This window comes from Lithobates pipiens, unplaced genomic scaffold, assembly GCF_037356315.1.
Source record: "Lithobates pipiens isolate NorthernLeopardFrog02 unplaced genomic scaffold, aLitPip1_a1.2 Scaffold_19, whole genome shotgun sequence".
Lineage (NCBI taxonomy): Eukaryota > Metazoa > Chordata > Amphibia > Anura > Ranidae > Lithobates > Lithobates pipiens.
The window spans coordinates 112,759,915-112,783,226 of record NW_027507764.1 but is presented as its reverse complement, the minus strand read 5'-3'; the positions used below and the strand labels follow the sequence as shown (position 1 = coordinate 112,783,226).

Here is a 23,312-nt window from a genome sequence, read left to right as displayed (position 1 = left end):
ACCGCCCTTATCCCTGTTGGCTTACCACTATAATTTACATGCCTGTTTTAATTTTAACTTTTGTAAGTGCAAGTCCTAAAAGGGAGGAGTTTAATATAATAAATTAACTTTAATTGTATTACGCTATGGAGTTTTTCCTTTTTAATTGTAATGAGCCCATTCTTTTTTTTCGGCTGCAATGTGATCTGTGGAAAATCATCCAGAGAGAGTATTTAAACCAAGACCTGGTGTTTATGCTTGTTATTCATTATATTCTGGTAAGCGTCTGATACATAGGGGGACTCTTTTACCCTTCGACATTTCACATGTGGAGGTGGTGATGACAGCTCTTTATCCAGTGTGGGAATCAAACACTGTTTTTGGACTTTAATCAATACACTTAATGTGGAGTGAATACATTTTATGTTTGCCGACCATGTTTGGATTTTAATCTATAGGTACTATTTATGATAGCACACCTGAAATAATAGGATTGTGTTTTATTATGTAGCGCTGCCTTTATGTGTGTTGTTATACACAATTAATTTAATTAGAAAATATTACACTTACAAGCTTCAGGATAAATGAATGCAGTAAAATCAGATATCAACCTGACCGCGGAACTCACTGGCCAGTCCGAGCGTATAGATGTCACAACTCCAACTCCATTTGACGCGTTTCCCCGTAACAGGCATCCTCTGGGATTGGAAAACTTTATACATCTACTGCATAGGACCCATTCAGCTTCCCGTTTTTTTTTTTTTGCCAAAGCTTAATTGAACTAAAGTTATAAGCTGATTGGCTACCATGCACAGCTGCACCAGATTTTGCACACTCCCATTTAGTTATATCAACCCCCTTTTCTCTATCAATTTTTAAAAACCATATACTTTGTATTCAGCCCAACATTAATTACTTCCCACTTCAAAACCTGATAAATGCGGTTGGGGGGGGGGGGGGGGGGGTTCTCTGACCCCTGAAATGCATTGACTGTATGATATCAGTTTTTTTATCTTTTTTAGGAATAAAATTATATCTCGACAATTAACTTACGGCGTGATGCATCAATTTCAGATTTACCACAGTTGTGACCAGTTCACTACTTTCTTAGCAGTTATCCTCTCATTACAACGTTGGTGTTAATCATTTGGCTGTTGAAGGCTGATTCTCTTGCTTATTATGCAGGAAGGGTCAGAGACTGGAGTACCTGTGTTCGGATCCACAGAGAAGGAGCAAGTTACAGTCTGCAATGACATTTGCTTAACTCCATCCAATGTAATTAACTGACCCACAAAGTCATTACAGTACAAAGAAACTCTGTCCCATTCAAGGTCAGTCTTTTGAAGGCCCATCCTTTGACCTGAAAGGAAAAAGTCACAAAGGGGTTGATTTACTAAAGACTGTTGACTTGGCAAGGGATTTTTTTCAAAGGTAAAGCTCTGCTGACTTCTATTATCCAATCACATGGTAGCAAAAACTGTTTTTTTTTTTTTTTCCTTGCACACGATTGGGTATTCTTTGCAAATAGAATTTTCACCACATTTACTAAGCTAAGTGTAAATTCTTTTGCAAAGCGAACAGCTTATTTGATTTTAGTAAATCAACCCTAAGTTCTCTTTAAAGCGTATGTATAGCCAAAAATAATTTTCATTTTGTTTTAGATAGAGTAGAGAAGAATTAAACTGCGTTCAATTTCTTTTTCTTTTGTCTGTGTCCTATTGGGGAATTATTTTTCAGTTCCTGTCCCCACATCGCAACAATGAGAGGAAGACTCTCCAAAGTGAGACATTTTCCTCTTGTTTCTGGTGATAACGATAAAGTTTTTCATTCCCTACCACTTTCTGTTCTGCTTACAAAGGTCTCCAGGACAAATAGAAAGAACTAACATCCTCAGTAGGGACATAGACAGCAATAAAAATAAAAAAAATCATAAAACTGAAAGAAACAGCACTCCATCCTAAACCTCAAGGATTTATTGAGGTCACGGCCAAATGCATAACCAAAATAGTGCATAACCAAAATAGTGCATAACCAAAACAACCTCCAACAACACCTGGTGGAGGGTGTTTTTTTTCAATGTGGTGGAGTATGTGTTTTGCAGTATTTTTTTTGCTGTAACCTTAGTAGAGTTTAGGGTCAGGTGCTGGACGGATTTGTTGACAGCAATAAAAACCTGACTTGAACTGTCAAGTCAGATGTTTACCAACCACAGCACAATGTGAAGGTCTTCTTGATATATATTGTGAATGGACAATACTTTAGATCCGCGCACTACATAGTTTGTTGATCTGACATATCTAATCTGCTTGTGTGTTCAAACATTAGGGTCTGTGGTAAGGCAGTTTTTTTTGTTTTTTTTGTTTTTTAAATAATGTGAGCACATTACAGGCAGTGAACTCATCAAAAACATCATTTCACATATTCAGGTTTTTAAAATATTTTGTAATAAATTTATATTTTAAGCATATAGGCTATGTTTATAAATGTAAATGATATTTTTTTTATATTATATAATATAATTATTATATTAGAATATAATTTTAACAGAAGCAGTGGTAAAACTGCTGCCATAACAGCCTACCCAGCTATTCTAGAGCTCAACATACAGAGTTGGTATGGGCGCCTCTATTTTGGGCTCTAACAAAACCAATTTCTTTTCAGGCAAAATAAATATAATTAGAACTGTAGGCAAAACAATTTGTTAGGGTTAAACATGTAAATTTTAGCTTATACTATTTTTCTTTTTGGAAAATTCTCCTTTATTCATTTTGCAGAAAGTATTATAAAGGGACAACTCTGTAATTAAAAAAAAAAAAAAAAAAAAGAACAAAAAACAAAAAGTGGCAAGAGCATAAACTTTCACAATACAAAGACCTGAAGGCTAGTTCAAGGTCACGCAAGACCACACAACCCCTTACCACTCCCTCCCTAAACTCACCCCTCCCAGTAATTCCCCCATCATAGCTAATATAACATACTTAATGTGGTTGTAAACCCTTACAACACACTTTTTGCTATAGGTAAGCCTATAATAAGGCTTACTTTTAGCTACTCTGGACATCTCCTAAATCTGAAAGGTTTAGGAGTCATCCCCTGTATTTGCATGTGCCGACGCCATCGGCACATGCACACTGAAGCAAACTGAAGCAATGGCACGTACGTGCCGTTGCTTCAGTGAGTGTGCCATTGCCGGCGGCTCCCGCACACAATGCACAGGAGTGACATCATCGTGGCTCTGGTCAATTACAGCATCGGAGTCCGCTATACCCGGAAGTAACTCCGGGAGCGATGCCAACCGCCGGAGCGGTGTACGAGGATGGCTGTAGGGGCTTCGATCTCAGGTAAGTAATTCATAATGAGCTAGTATGCTATGCATAAACCTTTCCATATCTCTAAATCATTAATCCAACTCTTTATAAAGAATCCAAATGAAGTAGTTAAGGCATAAAACATGCATTTCATGAAAAATATTTGGGATCCTAAAGTTGGCCAATGTATCCTGATTAAAATGGATTTAGCGATAACTGAGTAAATAAAAGTGTATATTATTTCCAGCCATCAATTTGCTAAATAATAACACAGTGTATCAACCCTGACAATTACTTGCACAAACACATAAACCTTGCAGAGTTCGGCATAAGTGGTCTGGCTTTTTCCATTTGCAAGAACAGGGCATTCATCTTGTAATCAGAAATGTCAGTTTGTGTTGGAATATCTGGCTCAGTTTTGCACTTGAAATGTTCACCCAGTCCTGAATAATCAATCAGCACGGACTCCGAGTACAAGCTTATTAGATAAAGCTAATCAGTGTTCCTTATAAGTGCTGCTGTTCTTTATCAGTCATCCAGAAACAAAACTAGCAGGGACTTTTGGATGTTTTCCAGGCATATAATCATCATCATTCCTCTATATGTAGCAATGAAAATTAAGTGTACCACTGCTATGATGAAAAAAGGGACATCTCAATTTTCCCTACAAATTCTGCACCACTCTTTGGTGCCGCTACTGACACTAAAAGCAGTCATGCTATAGAGAGGGGGGCAAAAAGCAGCCAAAACCCCCTTCAATAAAATACTGTAAAGGACAGCGCTTGGGTTCTTTCATTTTTACATTTCATTGCCAGAAATATGGGAACGTGTCTGCACAGTAAACCAGAATTTTGCTGTACAGATGGAGATTTGGAATTATAGGGATGATTAACAAGACTCAGGAATTGTACAAAATAAATAAACACCGTGATTTATGATGAAAAAAATGATTTATACAAACTGTTATTTTGTATATTCTTTAATTTTTTGTAAATATAATACAAGAACAACATAACATTTGTAATGATACAAACATAAAAGTGGAGCAATCCAACCCTTACACCTTAAAGTGGTTGTAAACCCTTTTTAGAACTTGTACCTATAGGTAAGCCTAGAATGAGGTACTGTAAATATCTCCTAAAGGGGCACCGTTGAGGAGATATTCACCTTATAGTGCGCCAATGATGTCATTGGCACATGCACTGTGAAGAAACGGCCCTCCGTGACGCTTCTTCCCAAGTGAGTGCCGTGACTGGTGGCTCCAGCGCGCATGAAATGATGTCACGTGGCTCCCGCCAGTCACAGAGCCGGAGTCCGCAGCCCCAAAAGCAAGAGGCGAAGATGGATACGGCCTCCAGCGGGGACAGCGCGGGCTTCGTTTGCAGGTAAGTGCCACTTATTGGGCTAGTATGAAATGCATACTAGCCCATTGTGGTTTTACTTTGCAGGGGACAAAAGAGGAAGTAAAACCCATCAGGGTTTACTTCCTCTTTAAAATCCCTTTTTGAGCTAAGTAAAAAAAAAAATGACTATGAATATAAAAACTTCTGTTCTTGAGTTCCCTCTTATGACTTAAAGCCGAGGCAGCCCTGACCGCTACCTCTCTGACTACCAAGAGCATTCTGTTCACACCTAGGTGTTGCGGAAAGCCCACGATTCCCGAATTGCTGCAAAACACAGGACATGCTTGCAATTCCACTACTTTCAATGGCAACACAATCGCGGCACGATTTTGCCACAATTGTCACCCGACAAATCATGGCAAAATCACGGGATGCCTGTCGCCCAAATAAGTTCCAGAACTTCTTTTGGGCGACAGGCGTCCCACGCTTTTGTTTGCACAACTTTACCGCAATTTTACTGCGATTTGTCTGGGCTATAATCGCGGTGCAATTGGGGTGCCATTGAAAGTAATGTGATCGCAAGTGCGACCCATGTTTTGTGTGTTTCACACCTAGGTGTGAACGGTGCCTTAAGGTTTAAAAAGACACTAAAATTTCATCTAAAAGCACAGAAAATTCAATAATTATAAATGCTTACCAATGTGGTGTATTTCCTCACAGCAGGAGTCCATGCGTCTCCATTCACCGTTTCAGGTCTGATTTCAGCCCAAATTTTGGGCTGAACTCAGAACCTGAAATGAACCAAAAGACGCATAGGAATCCGGTGCAATTCGCACTGTGTCACTGTGGAGATGAGTGAACCGGCTCCATAGACAGCTGGTCACAATCTCCTGCTATGCGAATTGTATGCAGGGAAACCCACATCCAATTTGCAATAGTGTGAACCAAACCTAAAACTTCACCACACATGCCAAAACCACAAGTGGTTGGATCAGGTCCTGGGACCAGTTCTCTTTTATATACATGTTTGCTTTTATGATTCACTTTGTGAGTGACTAGTATTTCCTTGTTTTTAATACATTTACTATACAGTTTTACACTGTAGGTTTCTTTCAATTTATTTCCCCGACATGGTATGATGACATCATCTTTACCATTGTTTACGAGACTGCACTGATCGTAGAGGAGGAAAGGAGTAAATGGTTTCCATCCCAAATGATATGTAGCGGTGTTGTCACCACTTGGTTATGACCAATCACCCTGCTGCCAGACCCCCCATATATCAGTTAAGACAATAAGCAGTCATTTGCGTAGTTTTGTTATGTTTATTGTGGGATATAATGGGTTATAACTTAGGAAAAGGGTAGATATGGGATGCCAATATCATTTGTTGGCTTGTATTCAGATTTGCAGAGCATTAATCAATAACTTCTGTCTTGCAATAATAAATCGCCATACTTCATAGTCTATTCCTTCAGCTCTTCTCCCGCTGCAGACTATTGCTCCTTCTCCTCTGCACTACAAACTTCCACTGCAAAACTGTTTTACTTCCAGTACTACAAACAAGAATCACTCTGAATAATCCTCTGCTTGATTGATGTACTTTAAAGTCCTTTTGAATAGTGTGACTGAGACAACTCAATAGGCCAGAGACACACACTACCTCTCCCCGGCAGCTTAGAGAATCTGGACAGTCACACAGACTTTTGGAAGTTATTACCAAAGTGCTTACCAAGCTAAAGAAGCACAGTACCTCTCCCCAATAGCTTGACACGTGGTAATAGGTGGACTACTGATACCAGCCAGTCCAAGATTGCAAAGACTGCATTCCCCAGATACAGCATTCCTCACTATTCTGACAGATCTTGTATACTTCCTTAACGCTGACCTCCTTCAAAGTACAAGTCCTGTGTTCCTCGGTCACAGCAGCTTGACTTTAGTTCTGCAACTTTCCTCCTGACTCTTTACTGCTACTTCTTCTTCACCAACCATCATCTGTGTACAAGTCCCATGTTCTTCAGTCACAGCAACCCAACACCAGCTCCCGTATGAAGATCTCTACTCTCCAAAACATCTCAATGGCTCCTCCAGCCCTCCTCCACGCGTCCCACATCCCCCGCGTGGGGAGGCCAGGAACAGCAGCCTAGTACTCCATTCTGACTTTTTCTGCTACCAGACCCCCCAGTAGCACGTGATCCCAGCTTATACGGGAGGTCAGAGCTCCTCACATGAGCTGCCTGCCATTCAGACTTCAGGTCCGACCCCCATTCCAGAAACATCTTTCTGACAATAGGGGAGGCATCCCTGAATCAGGGTACAGGTGATCACATCCACCACTACACTATACACTCCCAGTCCCAAATTCAAAATAGACAGGCCCAGCGCGCAGCATAAGCCTGCCTAAATTTACCTGCACATATCCTGAGCTTAGAAAAATCATACTCTAGCACCTACCTTCAGGTAGAGGGTGCTACAATCACTGAAAATCACAACTGTCCTCAGTTGTGGGAAATTAATTTGCAAAACACCTCCTGTAAGCTCTAACGAGCAGGGCCCTCTAGTCCCTCCTGTATTGATTTGTATTGTAAGTGTACTGTCTGCCCTCATGTTGTAAAGTGCTGCACAAACTGTTGGCGCTATATAAATCCCGTATAATAATAATAATTAAGAAGGAAAGGCATCCCATATCAATTAGTTGGATGGGGAAGGGAGAAAAACACAAACTTAAATGGGGTAACATTGTATACAAATTACAAAAATTACATTTGTACATTATGACCATATACATTTACACACATTATACATCCTGACTGCAGATCCCTGCAACTAATATCACACACAAGTGGAACCAGAGCATTGCTCCCTTGGGAGGAATACTTTGCCTACCACAGGTCTTCATCCTTTCCAATGGTGGGGATAGATAGCCGTCACATTCCAGAGTTTCCTAAAAGAAGACATAAACGACACACAATTAACTGTACAAACTCACTGAACATAAACACTTCACCAAACGGAGGGGGTTATAATCCTCTCTCTGGTGACAGAACTAACACACATTTTTTTTCCAATTAGTCCAGACGTGGTATGTGGTTCCCTGATAGGACTGTCACTCCCTCAAAAGGAGTCTAAGAGACCTCCAGCAGAGTGCAGCTTAGGCAGACACGACAATGATTAAACACATGTGCCCGTGGGCAAATAAACTTTCTGTTTGGCTCCTAACAAGGAGTCCTTGTTTTAAAGCAAGTGAAAAAAAGGGGTTTACGCAGGGGCAGCACACCCCGGTGTCCATGACATCATCCTAGCCAGGCACCCTGAGTGGCAAACATCCCACACTAAGCTAGTCATTGAGGAAACCCACCCTAACCCAAATGCAATCCAGCAGTCCAAATGGGTACAGTATCTCACCTGTGGCTACACAAACTCCCGGCTCACAGATAGTACCATGGGTCCTGCAACCTCTTCCGATTGTCCCCTTCCCCTCTGACAGAGATAGAGTAGCTTTGGGTGTTTTGACCTGCTTTTGTGCCCAGAACCTTGTCTTTGTAGATAGCCCTTCCAAGCTTCCACTCTCAACGGATGTCCTGGAAACGTACCCAGACCTCACTCTCCAGCACCCGTTCTGGTTTAGGAACATGCAGGTAGTCCCAAATCAGGTCATTCTGCCATTACTCCAGGGAGTTCTCAACAACTTCCATGACCTGTGCTGGAACGTAAGGATTGTCCAGGCCCCATTCTCGAGCAACTCTCTGCTGTACCTCCCACTGGAACCAGGAGAGTCTGGGCAACTCCTTGAACTTCCCCTTGCCAGGCAGAACACAGGAATCAGAGGCCCTGCTGACCCATTGGGTGTACGTGGGTGCTCTGATAGGAAAAGCACAGGACGAACTAGTGGAGAGCCTGTGGGGTTGTACTGAAGTTTTTGCTGAGCACAGTAGTACCATTTGTTTGATATACAGTAGTTCCTCTGCTGCTCCTGCTGAAGCTCAGTAGATAGGGAATTTGGTATGGATGAAATGTTTATTTAAATGCAACTCTATGGTTCATCTCTGTTGTACTTCTTCCTGTGTGTTGTTTCCTGTTCCTACCGGTCCATGCAGTAAACATGGTTTCTGTACAGTAATGGCTTGTGTTGTCTCTTTACATATATCATTTCAAACATGGTGTCAGAAGATTTCTGGATCCATGCTCTTTCTACACACTTGATGCTGAGAGCCTGCTAGCCTCGATGTGAGTGTTCTTGGAATTGATTGTGCCTCCTGACAATTGCAGTCCTGTCCTGGATGCTGAGTATTTGCAGCAAGGAAAACAGCATCATGGCAGCTAACAGAATTCCACTGCCTGAAGCAATGAGGGTGAGTGGAGATGTCAGCAGTAATTGGGACAATTTCAGGGCTGAGTTTGAGGACTACTCCCTAGCCACAGGGTTAAATGAGAAGCCTGCAGCAGTGCAAGCAGCCACACTGAGAAGGGTGATGGGCAGTGAATGCCTCCATGTGTACAAGCATAATCTGAACCTCACAGAGGAGCAAAAGAAGGACACCAAAATCATTCTGGATGCATTAGAAGCTTTCTTCAGACCCTCTAAAAATGTAATATATGAAAGATATATATTTGGCTGCTGTAAGCAAGAAGACTCTGAATCAATAGACAGGTTTCTCACACGGCTAAGAGAAAAAGCTGCAAGCTGTGAGTATGGCTCTCTGAGAGATGAACTTATTTGTGATAAAATAGTTTTGGGTATCACCAGTGAAAGCACACGCCACCACCTATTGAGGAAACGTGATTTATATCTACAAACAGCAATTGAGATATGTCGCACTGCAGAACTTACTGACAAACTTATGAAAGCTATGGACCAGGATGAACTGATTGACAATATCAATGCAGCCTCTAAACAACAGCAAAGCTTAAAAAACCACCAGCATAAGTTTCAGCACAAGGGTCACCTACATAACTCACCGGGGAGGAAGCCTGCATCATGCAAGTATTGTGGCAATGTGCATGTACGAGAGAAAGAAAAGTGTCCTGCATATGGGAAAATCTGTACTGCATGTGGTAAACAAAATCACTTTGCAAGAGTGTGTCTCTCCAGTAAAATGTAAGCAAGGAAGCTGCACACAATTGAGCAAATGTCAGATCCGGAGGACGCACACCTGCTTAACACTGATATGGTTTACTTATCAGAATGCATTGGTGCTGTAAACACAACGGGCAAAAAATGGTTTGTAAACCTCACATTAAACAATATAATCCAACCCTGCCAGCTGGACTCGGGTGCAACGTATGATGTAATGAGTATAAAGGACAAAATGAAACTGGCACCCAGAGCACCCCTTCAGCCTAGTAGCACCAAACTAAAGTTGTATTCAGGGGAACTAATGGAATCTAGGCTAGGCCACTGACAAAACAGTAAATTCTTGCTGCAGTGCCTGCAGTGATGTGTTGAGGGCCTGATAGTCTCTGTTCCAGGAGAGGTTCGTTTTGAGCTTGATCCTACCATTCAACCAATACAATGTGCCCCACACAATGTGCCTATCGCCATTAAGCATCAGGTTAAAGCTCAACTAGATAGCATTTGCAACCTCCGAGCCCCTGGCCAGGCCACGGGTCTCCTCGACATCCTCTTCAGTCTTATCTTCAGAGAGCTCTGAGACGGACGATCCAGATGAAAGTTCCTTCACCATTGGGGTAGGTGACGCATGGCCCTCTCCAGCCTTCTGTATCTGTATCTGTGGCATGCATAAACTGGTAATAAACTGGTAATCAGACAGGTGGAGTAATACAGAGTCTCTTGCTGTACCGGTCCTAGACGAGTTAATGGGTCCCTGCAGTGTCCACCCGGGCCCAGGACCTGACCCCAGCTGTAGGTCTGTGGCGTCTCAGACAGAGAATACACAGTCACTCCACTCCTGCGACCACTCCCAAGGCCAGTCCTCCAGTCAGCACTGATCAAATGCCACCAGCACCCGATCCTGCACGTCAGACGACCACTGCATTGCGGATGTCTTCTGAACATCCTTCCGACATCTTGCTCTGCCTCGTGTCTGGTGCGCGCTAAACACTTGTTAGCTTCTCCTCTGGGGCACGGCTCCATCCCCCACTAGTTAGTGTGCGAGGAACTGTAACCATACATTTTCAGAGTGCACCAGGGCGACACCTGGTGGCACACATCATTGAATTTCAGGCTAACTTGGCAGCAGTCACCATTGACACAGGAGAGTGTCTCCATTGCGAGGTCCTACGGTAAGGGACTGACGCGTGCAGAACCTCTGCAAATCTGAATACAAGTCAACGACACCCCCTTGTATCCATGTTACTAAGGGCAACAGTAGACATCCACAATCTCACTCCCCACTCTCGACTGTGTTTAGCAGGACAATGAAGCTATTTGCGAACAGTGGGTGATGCCTGCGCCGTGCAAAGCATCAGACATATTTGTAATCCTTTGAACGTGATCACCCGCCGTGGTTGCCAAGGGTGACAGCACATGATCACAGTCACTGAGCTGCAGGATTTGTTACTGTTGTGAGTGTCCACTGGTACAATTGGGTGAAGGAGGTGCACAGGCTGCGCTGATCCTGGATAGTTGCTATGGGTGACAGCACTTGGCAATGCTATGGGCATAGTAACCTGTAACAAAATCACTTAAGAGGCAAACACGCAGTCCTTTTTCCCTCGATGTATCCCAAATGTGGCAAAACAGGCTCCCCAGGTTGTTGACGCTACCTGTGAAGGCAGATCTCTGTGGGACCTCCAAATGTAGCGGTGTTGTCACCACTTGGTTACTAGCAATCCACCAATCACCCTGCTGCAAGTTACGTTACGTTCGTTACGTTTATTGTTACGTTTATTGCGGGATATAACTTGGGTAGCACAAGGAACGATATGGGATGTCCATACCATTTGTTGACTTGTATTCAGATTTGCAGAGCATTAATCAATAACTTCTGTCTTGCCATAAGAAATCGCCATAGTCTATTCCTTCAGTACTTCTCCCGCTGCAGACTATTGCTCCTTCTCCTCTGCACTAACTCCCGCAGAGCATCACTTCTCCTGTACAAAGTTCCACTGCAAAACTGTTAGATTTAGTCTTGTTTTACTTCAAGTACTACAAACAAGAATCACTCTGAATAATCCTCTGCTTGATTGATGTACTTTAATGTCCTTTTGAATAGTGTGACTGAGACAACTCAATAGGCCCATTAGACAACTCAATAAAGACACACACTACCTCTCCCCAGTTGTTTAGAGAATCTGGACAGTCACACAGACTTTTGGAAGTTATTATCAAAGTGCTTACCAAGCTAAAGAAGCACGGTACTTCTCCCCGATAGCTTGACACATGGTAATAGTTAGACTACTGATACCAGCCGGTCCAAGATTGCAAACACTGCGTTCCCCAGCCACAGCATTCCTCACTTCTCTCACAGATCTTGTATACTTCCTCAACGTTGACCTCCTTCAAAGTACAAGTCTTGTGTACCTCAGTCACAGCAGTTTGACTTTAATTCTGTGACTTTCCTCTTGACTCTTTACTGCCACTTCTTCTTCACCAACCTTCATCTGTGTACAAGTCCTGTGTTTCTCAGTCACAGCAAACCGACACCAGCTCCCGGGTGAAGATCTCTACTCTCCAAAGCATCTCAATGGCTTCCCCAGCCCTCCTCCTCGCGTCCCACGTCCCCCGCATGGGGATGCCCGAAACAGCAGCCTAGTACTCCATTCTGTCTTTTTCTGATCCCAGCCCCCCACCCCCCCCCCCCCCGGTAGCATGTGATGCCAGCTTATATGGGAGGCCTGAACTGAGAGGTAATTGGTCAGAGCTCCTCCCGTGAGCTGCCTGCCACTCAGACTTCAGGTCCGACCCCCATTCTGACAATCCCACAATCCCATCCCACATCTTTCTGACAATAGGGAGGCATCTCTGAATCAAAGTACAGCTGACCACACCCACCACTACACTGTACACTCCCAGTCCCAAAATCAAAACAGACAGGCCCAGTGTGCAGCATAAGCCTGCCTAAATTTACCTGCACATATCCTGAGCTCAGAAAAATCCTACTCTAGCACCTACCTTCAGGTAGAGGGTGCTACATATATTTTTACTATACATACTTTTGACTCTTTCTAATTAAGAATCCATAGTCTCTGGGAAGAAGCCACTTCCTACCTTATGGTAGAGGCGCACTCGGGTGATTCGCCTTTTGGATCATCATCTATATTTGTAAATTGGACTCACTTGTTGGGCTTATACAAAATTGGAACCTTTACACTTATGCCGCGTACACACGATCAGACTATCTGGCGGACTTAGCCCTTGTACACATGGTCGGAGAATCCGTCGGAATGCGTCTTATCGGACCGTGTCGTCAGATAATCCGGCTGTGTGTGGTATGCATCAGACTGATTCTGTCCGAATTTCCGTCGGACCCAATTTTCCAACATGTTGGAAATATTTCCCGACCAACTGGGCCGGTCGGACGTAATCCGATCATGTGTAGAGAATTTTGATCGGACCAAGTGCCACACATGCTCAGATCAAATTCCTACATCAAAGCTATTGGCTACTAGCCTGAATCTAGTCCCATCGTAACGAAATTACATCATCACGTTCTGAAAGATCGGATTTTTCGACAACTTAGTCCGACCGTGTGTATGCAACAGTTTCGGACACAATCCGTCAGACTAAATCTGACGGACAAAATCCGACGGATTTGGTTGGCAGAATCTCCGACCGTGTGTACAGGGGCTTAGAACTTTTATGCTGTGTTATTATTGACTGTTTTAACACATGGGACTTTTGATTTATATGCACTAGACTCAATTTGCATGTTGTCGTATCAAATTTTATTCATTATTAGCACAGGAAACCTAATTTTATGTATGCTGTTTACAATTCCACCCTATTGTTGTGGCTTGTTTTGTTTGATCTACCAGTGCAATCATTTGTGTTTTTAGACCCTGTCTGGTGGACTGTAATTATATAGAGGAGCAGAAAGTAGAAAGAATTGCCTGCATATGTAACAGGATATTACAGTATGTCTGTCCCTGTATACATACTGCAATTACAAGTTATAAGGTACATTAATTAGGTTCTAGAGAAGATAAACATAATGAAATCTGGGCTGGTTGGAGCAGCTTCAAGACAACAAATATATATATAAATATCTTCTACATAAGGAATGCATTTGGGGGGGTGAGAGACCACTCTTTCTCTGATCAATTGCTATCTTCTAATAATGGATGGAATTCATTTTTTTTTTTACATTCCATTCCATTTTTATTATACTCTCTTTATCTGATTGTTACAGTGCTACTCATTCCCCCTTAGATTCTACTTATAATTCTGACAGTAACTGTAGTAACCTGTTACATTTTTAATGCATACTGTTTCATGCTGCAATGTATTTGTTTTTTGTGTTTCTAAGGCCGCGTACACACGGGCGGATTGTCTGGCCAATTAAGTTCGTCAGACAATCCGACAGACAGTCCGTCCAACATTTGAATGAATGGACTTGACCACACACGATGAACAGACAGTCCGTTGAAAGCTTGCGCGATGACGTGTACAGCACGTACGACGGAACTAGAAAAACGACGTCCAATACACTGCAATGCAACCTTCGGCCGTGTAAATCCTTTCTGAGCATGCGCCATACTTAGTCCGTTCAACTTGCCTACACACGAGCGGACTGTCCGCTGAAACCAAGTTTGGACGGACAAAACCAAGTTTGGACAGACAAAATTACGGAAATTCCGAAAGACTTAGTCCGCCAGACTGTCCTCTGAAAAAGTCAGCTGAAGCCCACACACGAGCGGATTGTCCGCTGAAACACGTTTCAGCGGACTAAGTTGGACAGACAATCCGCCCGTGTGTACGCGGCCTTACATTGTTTTGTATAATAACAATGGAATATAAAAAAAACATTATAACATTAGCAAGGTTGTAATGGCTGAAGGTTATTTGCCTTCGTGCATTTTGCCTTGTACACATGGTCGGACATTCCGACAACAAAATCCGTCGGATTTTGTCTGACGGATTTTGTCCGAAACTTGTGTTGCATACACACAGTCGGACAAAGTTGTCGGAAAATCCGATCGTACGTAACGTGATGACGTTATTTTGTTACGGCGGGACTACGTTCAGGCTAGTAGCCAATAGCTTTGTTCTAGGAATTTGATCTGAGCATGCGTGGCACTTTGTCCGATCGGAATTCTCTACACACAATCGGACAAAGTCCGATCGGATCATGTTGTCGGAAAGTTTTATAGCCCAGCTCTAAAACTTTGTCCGTTGGATATTCCGACGAAAACAGTCTGATGGAGCCCACACACAGTTGGATTATCTGACAACACGGTCCGATCGGACATTTTCCGTCGGAATCTCCAACCATGTGTACAAGGGCTTAGTAAGCAGCTCCCCCCTCAGCCCCCCCAATACTCACCTAAACCTGATCTCAATCCAGCGATGTGCATGAGACCCGAGGCTCTCCGTGTCTCTCCCTAGTGATTGGCTGAGATGAGATGCTGCTATCAATCTCAGCCAGTGAAGAGAGAGCAAAGGGGGGGGGGCTGAGCCGCACCTTCTGTGTCTTATGGATGCAAAAGCGAGCACACACGAGTGCCCCCACAGCAAGTGTTGTAGGGGCACTTGGCAAGGGGGAGGGGCCCAGAGCGCTGGTGGGGGACCCTAGCAGAGGAGAATCCGGGCTGCTCTGTGCAAAACGCAGAGTAAGTAAGTATGACATGTTTGTTTTTTTTTTTTAAATGCAGTACCTTCCTGCATATTTTGGTGGGAATGCCTCAAGGATATCAGAGCTCAAATCAGGTTGATCCTTGATATTGACATGCCTGATTCACCAATGCAGCTTCTACTTCATGTACCCTCCATCCCTCTGAGCCATTAGCACAAATGCGTTTTGCCTCATCTTTTAAACGGCGCCTGATTTAAATCTATTGGAAAAAGATTCTTTGCTGTTCAGAGTGGGTACGCCTAGTGAACAACATAACGGAGATGGAGGAATGGGTGGCTACATGTAAAGCCCTGGTACAGTGAGTTCTGCATGGTTTGGGCCACTTGGATCCATTATATTTCAGGGGCTTCAGTGCCTCCACAAACCCCTTCATCAGCGTCTGCACTTCTTCCAATGGGGGGGGGGGGGGGGTCTGAGCACTGCTCCTAGTTTCTCATGTGACATGTGACATGTGACGTATGCTCTGAGGTATGACATATGATATGGGGCACATGATATATGTGATATGTCTCATGTGTTTGCTTTGATACTTTTAGCTTCCATGCTCTGCTTTGAATTGCCATTTACACTTATAACTCTGCATCCCAACCTTGTTTGAGTGTTTCTACATTGACATATTTTTTTCTTGTTTGAATTTCTTTTGTGTAGTTTTGTATATGACTGTTTTGTTTTCTCACATTTAAACATCAGTTTCACAGCTGCTGACAATCTGCACAATATGATGTGATATTTCCACAGATTGACTTTCATAGTGACCCATTTTGTTGCCACCATTACATCCTCATTTGTGTACAATTTTGTTTACTGTCAGCTGTATGCTTTATTATTTTGGCTGCACTACCTAAATATAACGTGATATTTTCTTTGATTTCTACGTATATGTAAGAAAAACTTGCTTAAATAAAGATTACATAAAAAAAAACACAGTCAGTCATTTCCATTACTCTGAATTATTGCATACATATATAAAAAAAAAATATGTTAAAAATACGTAAATAAATAAATAGGTAAACCACAGTCTTTTAGGGCCAGTTCACACCACATGCAGTCAAGTGCGTTTTTTTTCTATATCAAAAACGCATGGAAAGTAGGATATATGGTTTCAAATGGCATAGTTCACACCAGTACAGTCAGTTCCAGGGCTTTCCAGTTGCAGGAAAAAAAATTAGACCATGCAGCTGGACTGTACTGAAACGCAGTAAAACACATCAAAAATGCACTGGAACGCATTAAAAAAAACACACTGGACCCTTGTTTAGTGAAAAAAAAAGAAGAAAAAAAGCACATAGAATGCATGCTGAAATGTATCAAAAATGCACCAAAACCACACTGGAACGTATCAAGAACACGCATGCAGAAACGCATCCGGGACGGATCTGGAGTGCATTTTTGTGGTGTGAATCAGCCCTGAAAGAAACAATATATCAGAAGTGTATTAGAAACATTACAATGCAGTCAGTTGCATCATAAATGCACCGGGAACACAGTAATGCTGTTGAAAAACATAGCCCCACATATTGTATGTAGATTAACAGACACATTGTAAATATGTTGGATATTTACTGTATAATGCTGGTAAATATGAAGGTAATTTATTTCATAATGTCTTCTCATTGCAGAGAGTACTATATAACCATGGTGAAATGGGCAACCAACACCAAGGTGGCAGTGAACTGGTTAAACAGGGCCCAGAACATCTCCATCTTGACTCTATGCGATGCCATAACGGGAGTATGCACAAAGGTAATAAATGCATGTTTCCAAATACACTGCAATGGTAATAATGCAGAGCAGACACTTATCATCCCAGTGATAGATGAGATCCTACAACAGCGATGTGAAGCTAAATACTGTGGACCAGTGGCGGCTGGAGCCCATCAATTGCAGCCACTGTGCCCATCAATTGCAGCCACTGTGCCCATCAAATGCAGCTACTGTGCCCATCAAATGCAGCCACTGTGCTCATCAAACGCTGCCACTGTGCCATCAAATTCTGCCACTGTTCCATCAAATGCTGCCACTGTGCCACCAAATGCTGCCATTGTGCCCATCGAATGCCACCACTATGCCCATCAAATGCTACCACTGTGCCCCACCAAATGCAGCCACTGTGCCCATCGAATGCTCGCCATTTGCAGGGCACTTACCCTGTCTCCATGGGGCAGTGGGTGGCGTAAGCGAGCGGTGTCCTCCATGTGTCTCCTCCCGTCCTCTCCTCCTGATAGGCGTCCAATCACAGTGCCTGTCATTTCAGTCAATTAGGTCATGGGTAACAGGCCCGCACACCTGATTGGTGGAGAGGCGGTTCAGTGTTAGGAAAGCGTATATTCATTTGCTTTTTTTAAATACCTGGGTGGACTGTGAGCGCCAAGCATGGCACTCGCAGTTCACCTATTTGAAGCCTATTATAGCCTATGGCTCTAATCAGGTGCTTCAAAAACACCCCCCGCTGCTGTAATTCAGGCGCCTGAATAGGGGGTGGCAGAGGAGGCAATGCATGAATCTATCCATTGGTCTTAGAGGGGGTGTCTGGAGAGAGGGGGTGATGCCCGCGCACCCTTATGGATCAACCGCTACTGCTGTGGACGCTGAAGTCACCACACACAGAATTATTTGATTTAAAGTTTTGAATTAATAACTGATTTTCTTTGTACTAATTGGGGTCAGGGGGCATAAATAAGATTTTGTCAGTACTGCCAATACAACTGTTGTAAACTCACTACTTTACATTGTACATATAAATATATATATACACATACATATATACACATACATACATACATACATATATATATATATATATATATATATATATATATATACAGTATCTCACAAAAGTGAGTACACCTCTCACATATTTATAAATATTTTATTATATCTTTTCATGTGACAACACTGAAGAAATGACACTTTGCTACAATGTAAAGTAGTGAGTACAGCTTGTAAGTTTGCTGCCCCCTCAAAATAACTCAACACACAGCCATTAATGTCTAAACTGCTGGCAACAAAAGTGAGTCCAAATTGGGTCCAATTAGCCATTTTCCCTCCCCAGAGTCATGCGACTCGTTAGTGTTACAATGTCTCAGGTGTGAATGGGGAGCATTTGTGTTAAATTTTGTGTTATCGCTCTCACTCTCTCATACTGGTCACTGGAAGTTCAACATGGCACCTCATGGCAAAGAACTCACTGAGGATCTGAAAAAATCATTGTTGCTCTACATAAAGATGGCCTAGGCTATAAGAAGATTGCCAAGACCCTGAAACTGAGCTGCAGCATGGTGTCCAAGACCATACAGTGGTTTAACAGGACAGGTTCCACTCAGAACAGACCTCACCATGGAGGACCAAAGAAGTTGAGTGCACATGCTTAGCATCATATCCAGAGGTTGTCTTTGGGAAAAAGATGTATGAGTGCTACCAGCATTGGTTGAAGGGGTGGTGGGTCAGCCTGTCAGTGTTCAGACCATATGCCGCACACTGCATCAAATTGGTTAGCATAGCTGTCACCCCAGAGGAAAGCCTCTTCTAAAGATGATGCATAAGAAACTCCACTAACAGTATGCTGAAGATAAACAGGCAAAGGACATGGATTACTGGAACCATATCGTCTGATGAGACCAAGATAAACTTATTTGGTTCAGATGGTGTCAAGCGTGTGTGGCGGCAACCAGGTGAGGAGTACAAAGACAAGTGTGTCTTGCCTACAGTCATGCATGGTGGTGGGAGTGTCATGGTCTGGGGCTGCATGAGTGCTGCCGGGACTGGGGAGCTACAATTCATTGAATGCCAACATGTACTGTGACATACTAAAGCAGAGCATGATCCCCTCCCTTCAGAGCCTTGGTCACAGGGCAATATTCAATCATAATAATGACTCCAAACACACCTCCAAGACAACCAATGCCTTGCTAAAGAAGCTGAGGGTAAAGGTGATGGACTGGCCAAGCATGTCTCCAGACCTAAACCCTATTGAGCATCTTTGAGTCATCCACAAACAGAAGGCAGAGGAGCACAAGGTCTCTAACAGCGACCAGCTCGGTGGTGTCAGCATGGAGGAGTGGAAGAGAACTCCAGTGGCAACCTGTGAAGCTCTGGTGAACTCCATGCCCAAGAGGGTTAAGGCAGTGCTGGAAAATAATGGTGGCCACACAAAATATTGACACTTTGGGCCCAATTTGGACATTTTGACTTCACTTTTGTTGGCAGCAGTTTAGACATTAATGGCTGTGTTGCGTTATTTTGAGGTAAATTTACACTGTTATACAAGTTGTACACTTGTAGCAAAGTGTAATTTCTTCAGTGTTGTCACATGAAAAGATATAATAAAATATTTAGAAAAATGTTAGGGGTGTACTCACTTTTGTGAGATACTGTGTGTATATATATATATATATATATATATATAGTGACGAAGGCCCTCCTGTTCAGGGATGGTTGTTTCAGTTTGACAATGTTAAAGGTGTAGGAAGACTGCTAAGTCTTGACTGGGAGAATTTACCCTCCTATGTTGAGCCATTCATTTGTTGAGAGATTGGTTGTCTCCCCAATGTACAGGTCATTATTTATTTATTTCAGAGACATATTTAGCGCTGACAATTTATGCAGTGCTTTACATATAAATTGTACATTCCTATCAGTCCCTGCCCTCAAGAAGCTTACAATCTAAGGTCCCTAACTCACATTTACACATACACATACTAGGGCCAATTTGGACATGAGCCAATTAATCTACCACCATGTCTTTGAAGTGTAGGAGGAAACCCATGCAAGCTCAAGGAGAACTGTGACATGTAAACTCCAGGCAGGTAGAGCCGTGTTTGGGATTCTAACCAATATCCCTAGTGCTGCAGTGCTAACCACTTAGCCTCCGTGTATTCATGTATTTTAGCTGTGTAACTTGGAGTGGATGATGATTTCTTACATGAGAATTGTATTTACACAATTGCAGACATTTAAATCGTTAGGTAATAAAGCATTATTTCTGCACTCTAGCACCAATGTACGTGTTTTGCAGTGTCTGTGTGAGTGAACAGTCCTGGATTTCTGATTTGCTGTTAGTAAAGCTTACATTAGCTATTCTGGTTCTACTTTGTTTAAAAGGTATTTTTTTTTCTCTGTAATTTTGTCACGCAAACAATGCCTTGATATAAAGTAGCAATTCTATTTCCTGTGGTTCATTTCCTTTTCAAACAGACTTGCCAACAGATATTTAAAAACACGTCCATATTAGTACAGGAAATCACGTATTAAAGCGGTAGTAAACCGTGGCTGTTTAAAAAAAAAAAAAAAGACATCTGTAAGGCAATTGGATATTTGTGCTAGTATGGCATACTAGCACATTATGAAGTACTTACCTTGGAACAGAACCTTCCAGCGGTGCGCTATCATTGCTGGGAGGGCTGACATCTTCCTCTGGTCCTTCTTCCAGGTTTGCGTATTCCAGCTATGTGATTGGCTGGAGCCACGATGACAGCAAGCGCAGGAGCCTTCAGTTTCTGCACAAAGCTCTGATAGTCCAGAAGATATGCTGGACCTTTAGACCCCTTTCACACCAGGGCGTTTTTCAGGCGCTATAGCGTTAGAAATAGCGCCTGAAAAAGCCCTAAAGAAGCTGCACCATTGTCTGTAGTGTGAAAGCCCTGAGGGCTTTCACACTACAGCGGTGCGCTGGCAGGACGTCAGAAAAAAGTCCTGCCAGAAGCTTCTTTGGAGCGGTGAAGGAGCGGTGTGTTTACCGCTCCTCCACCGCTGCTGCCCATTGAAATCAATGGGGCAGCGCTGTAATGCCGCCGGCAAAACGCCGCTATTGCGGCGTATTGCCGGCGGTTTTAACCCTTTCGCGGCCGCTAGCGGGGGGTAAAAGCGCCCCGCTAGCGGCCAAAATGCGCCGCAAATCCGGCGGTAAAACGCCGCTAAACATAGTGGCGTTTTACCGCCGCCGCTATCAGCGGTGTGGTGTGAAAGCAGTCTTAGAGCTCATGCACTGGCAATGTAACTGACTGCATCCCGGGTGAATATCTCCTAAACGGTGCACATTTTTGAGATGATCATTTTACCTAGAGGTAAGTCTTATTGTAGGCTTACCTGTAGGTACAAATCACCAGGTGGTCTTTACTACCGCTTTAACCTCTGAAGTGTTCCCCTACAAGATCTGGTTTCTCTACAGACCTGTTCTCCCTCTGTAACATATTCAGCACTGGTAGCGTTCCTCTTCTAGGAATGGGTGACTTGACTACAAAGTTCTTGTGCATGCACAAACTATTTTAGGGCTCCTGGAACATCCTTCGTAAAGTTCAACTTTGCCTTCATTTCCTATCTTGGAGACACAATGAGGGGAAAATTTGACCTTTTTTGACATCACCTAGATGCTGAAGATCTAACCCTAACCCATGCTGATAAGTGAGTAATGATATGTAAAACATGGCAGAAACACTTAAGGCTTTTTCATAAATACAAAAGTTGTGAACAGAAAAAATAAGATGGGAGCGAGAGTTGTATTGAAAGGTAATTTGGGAAGGAAATTAAAGAAAAGGGAAATAAAAAGGAAAGACTGCCCCCTAGTGGGTTTGGTGCTCATTACTCCATACAAATCGCTGAAAGGATGACAGTTGTGTATTGGATTTCTGACTTAAGAAGAAAACAATTTTTTGAAGAACTAGCACACAGCATGCTAATCATAAAATCAGTGCAGTACCCAAAGAGTGATTTGGTTTAATGAGATTCTTCATGCTGTAGTTATCTGGCGGAACCTTCAGCAGGTTGATATCCTGTGTACTCAGGAAACCGCATGTCTACCCTAAGATGATGGGATAGTCTAGAAATACATCAAAGATTCAATAAGCCTACTTGTTATACACAGATCATGGTAGAGTTAGATATAACATTGACCTCTTTAATGCCCATACATTGATTGATTTCTCAACAACAGTGGTAGTAAATGAAAGGTTCATGCTTAGTTTAAGTCCCACACATTTGGATCATGTAGCATTTTGTTGAGTAAAATATTTTGGCAGGGATTTTTAGAACATGTTCTCTATGTTCTCAAGTCTCTGTGGGCAGCAGAAGGCTTTTCTAACAAATACTAACTTGTTATTGCTTTCATATTAACCAAGGCTAATGCCCAGTACACACTGTCGGATTTTCCGATGGAAAATGGGAGCTTTTTGTCAGAAACTCCAACCGTGTGTAGGCTCCATCGGACATTTTCCATCGGAATTTCCGTCATACAAAATTTGAGATTTGGATCTCAAATTTTCCGACAACAAAATCCGTTGTCGGAAATTCCAATTGTGCGTACACAGTTCCAATGCACAAAGTTCCACACATGCTCAGGATCAAGCAGAAGAGCTGCACTGGCTATGGAAATTTTTCTCGGCTCGTCGTACGTGTTGTATGTCACTGCGTTCTTGATGTTCGCAATTTCCGACCAACTTTGTGTGACCGTGTGTATGCAAGACAAGTTTGAGCCAACATCCGTCAGAAAAAAATCCATGGATTATGTTGTCGGAATGTCCGATCGTGTGTACAGGGCATTAGTATACACAGGAAGCTGGGGGGGGGGGGGGGCTTCCAGCCATGTTAGTACCCACTTCTGTGGTTGCAGTACAAGCTGGGAAAAATATACCTTGTGACATGTTTGGCAGTACTGCTGCTAAGCGCAACCCATTCAAGTGAATAGAGCCGCACCACAACCACAAGCCAAATGCACAGCATTCTCATTCAAAATCCCTGTTCAGTGGAAAACAAACAGGCATTCAAGAGGTAGCAGTTCCTCTTCCTTATAGCCTGACCGTCGATGCTTAATCTCTTGGCACCAGCCACACGCAAATATGCGGTCTCTCAGCGGATGGACCTTGGTGCAGAGTGGCCACATAATTGCGTGCATTAGTGCATGCATATAGCTGTGCCATGAGTGCATGCCCTGTGTG

The 23,312-nt window shown here is 42.9% G+C and overlaps 1 protein-coding gene across 4 annotated transcripts in view; it reads left to right on the top strand.

Annotated features, from left to right (window-relative positions):
* Positions 1-23,312, top strand: part of DPP6 (dipeptidyl peptidase like 6) — a 1,860,394-nt gene that overhangs the window by 1,706,494 nt on the left and 130,588 nt on the right. For all 4 annotated transcript variants that reach the window (XM_077491167.1, XM_077491164.1, XM_077491165.1 and 1 more), the window contains exon 11: positions 17,004-17,127. In XM_077491167.1, the coding sequence (XP_077347293.1) occupies positions 17,004-17,127 (124 nt within the window). The remainder of the gene's footprint in view (positions 1-17,003; positions 17,128-23,312) is intronic.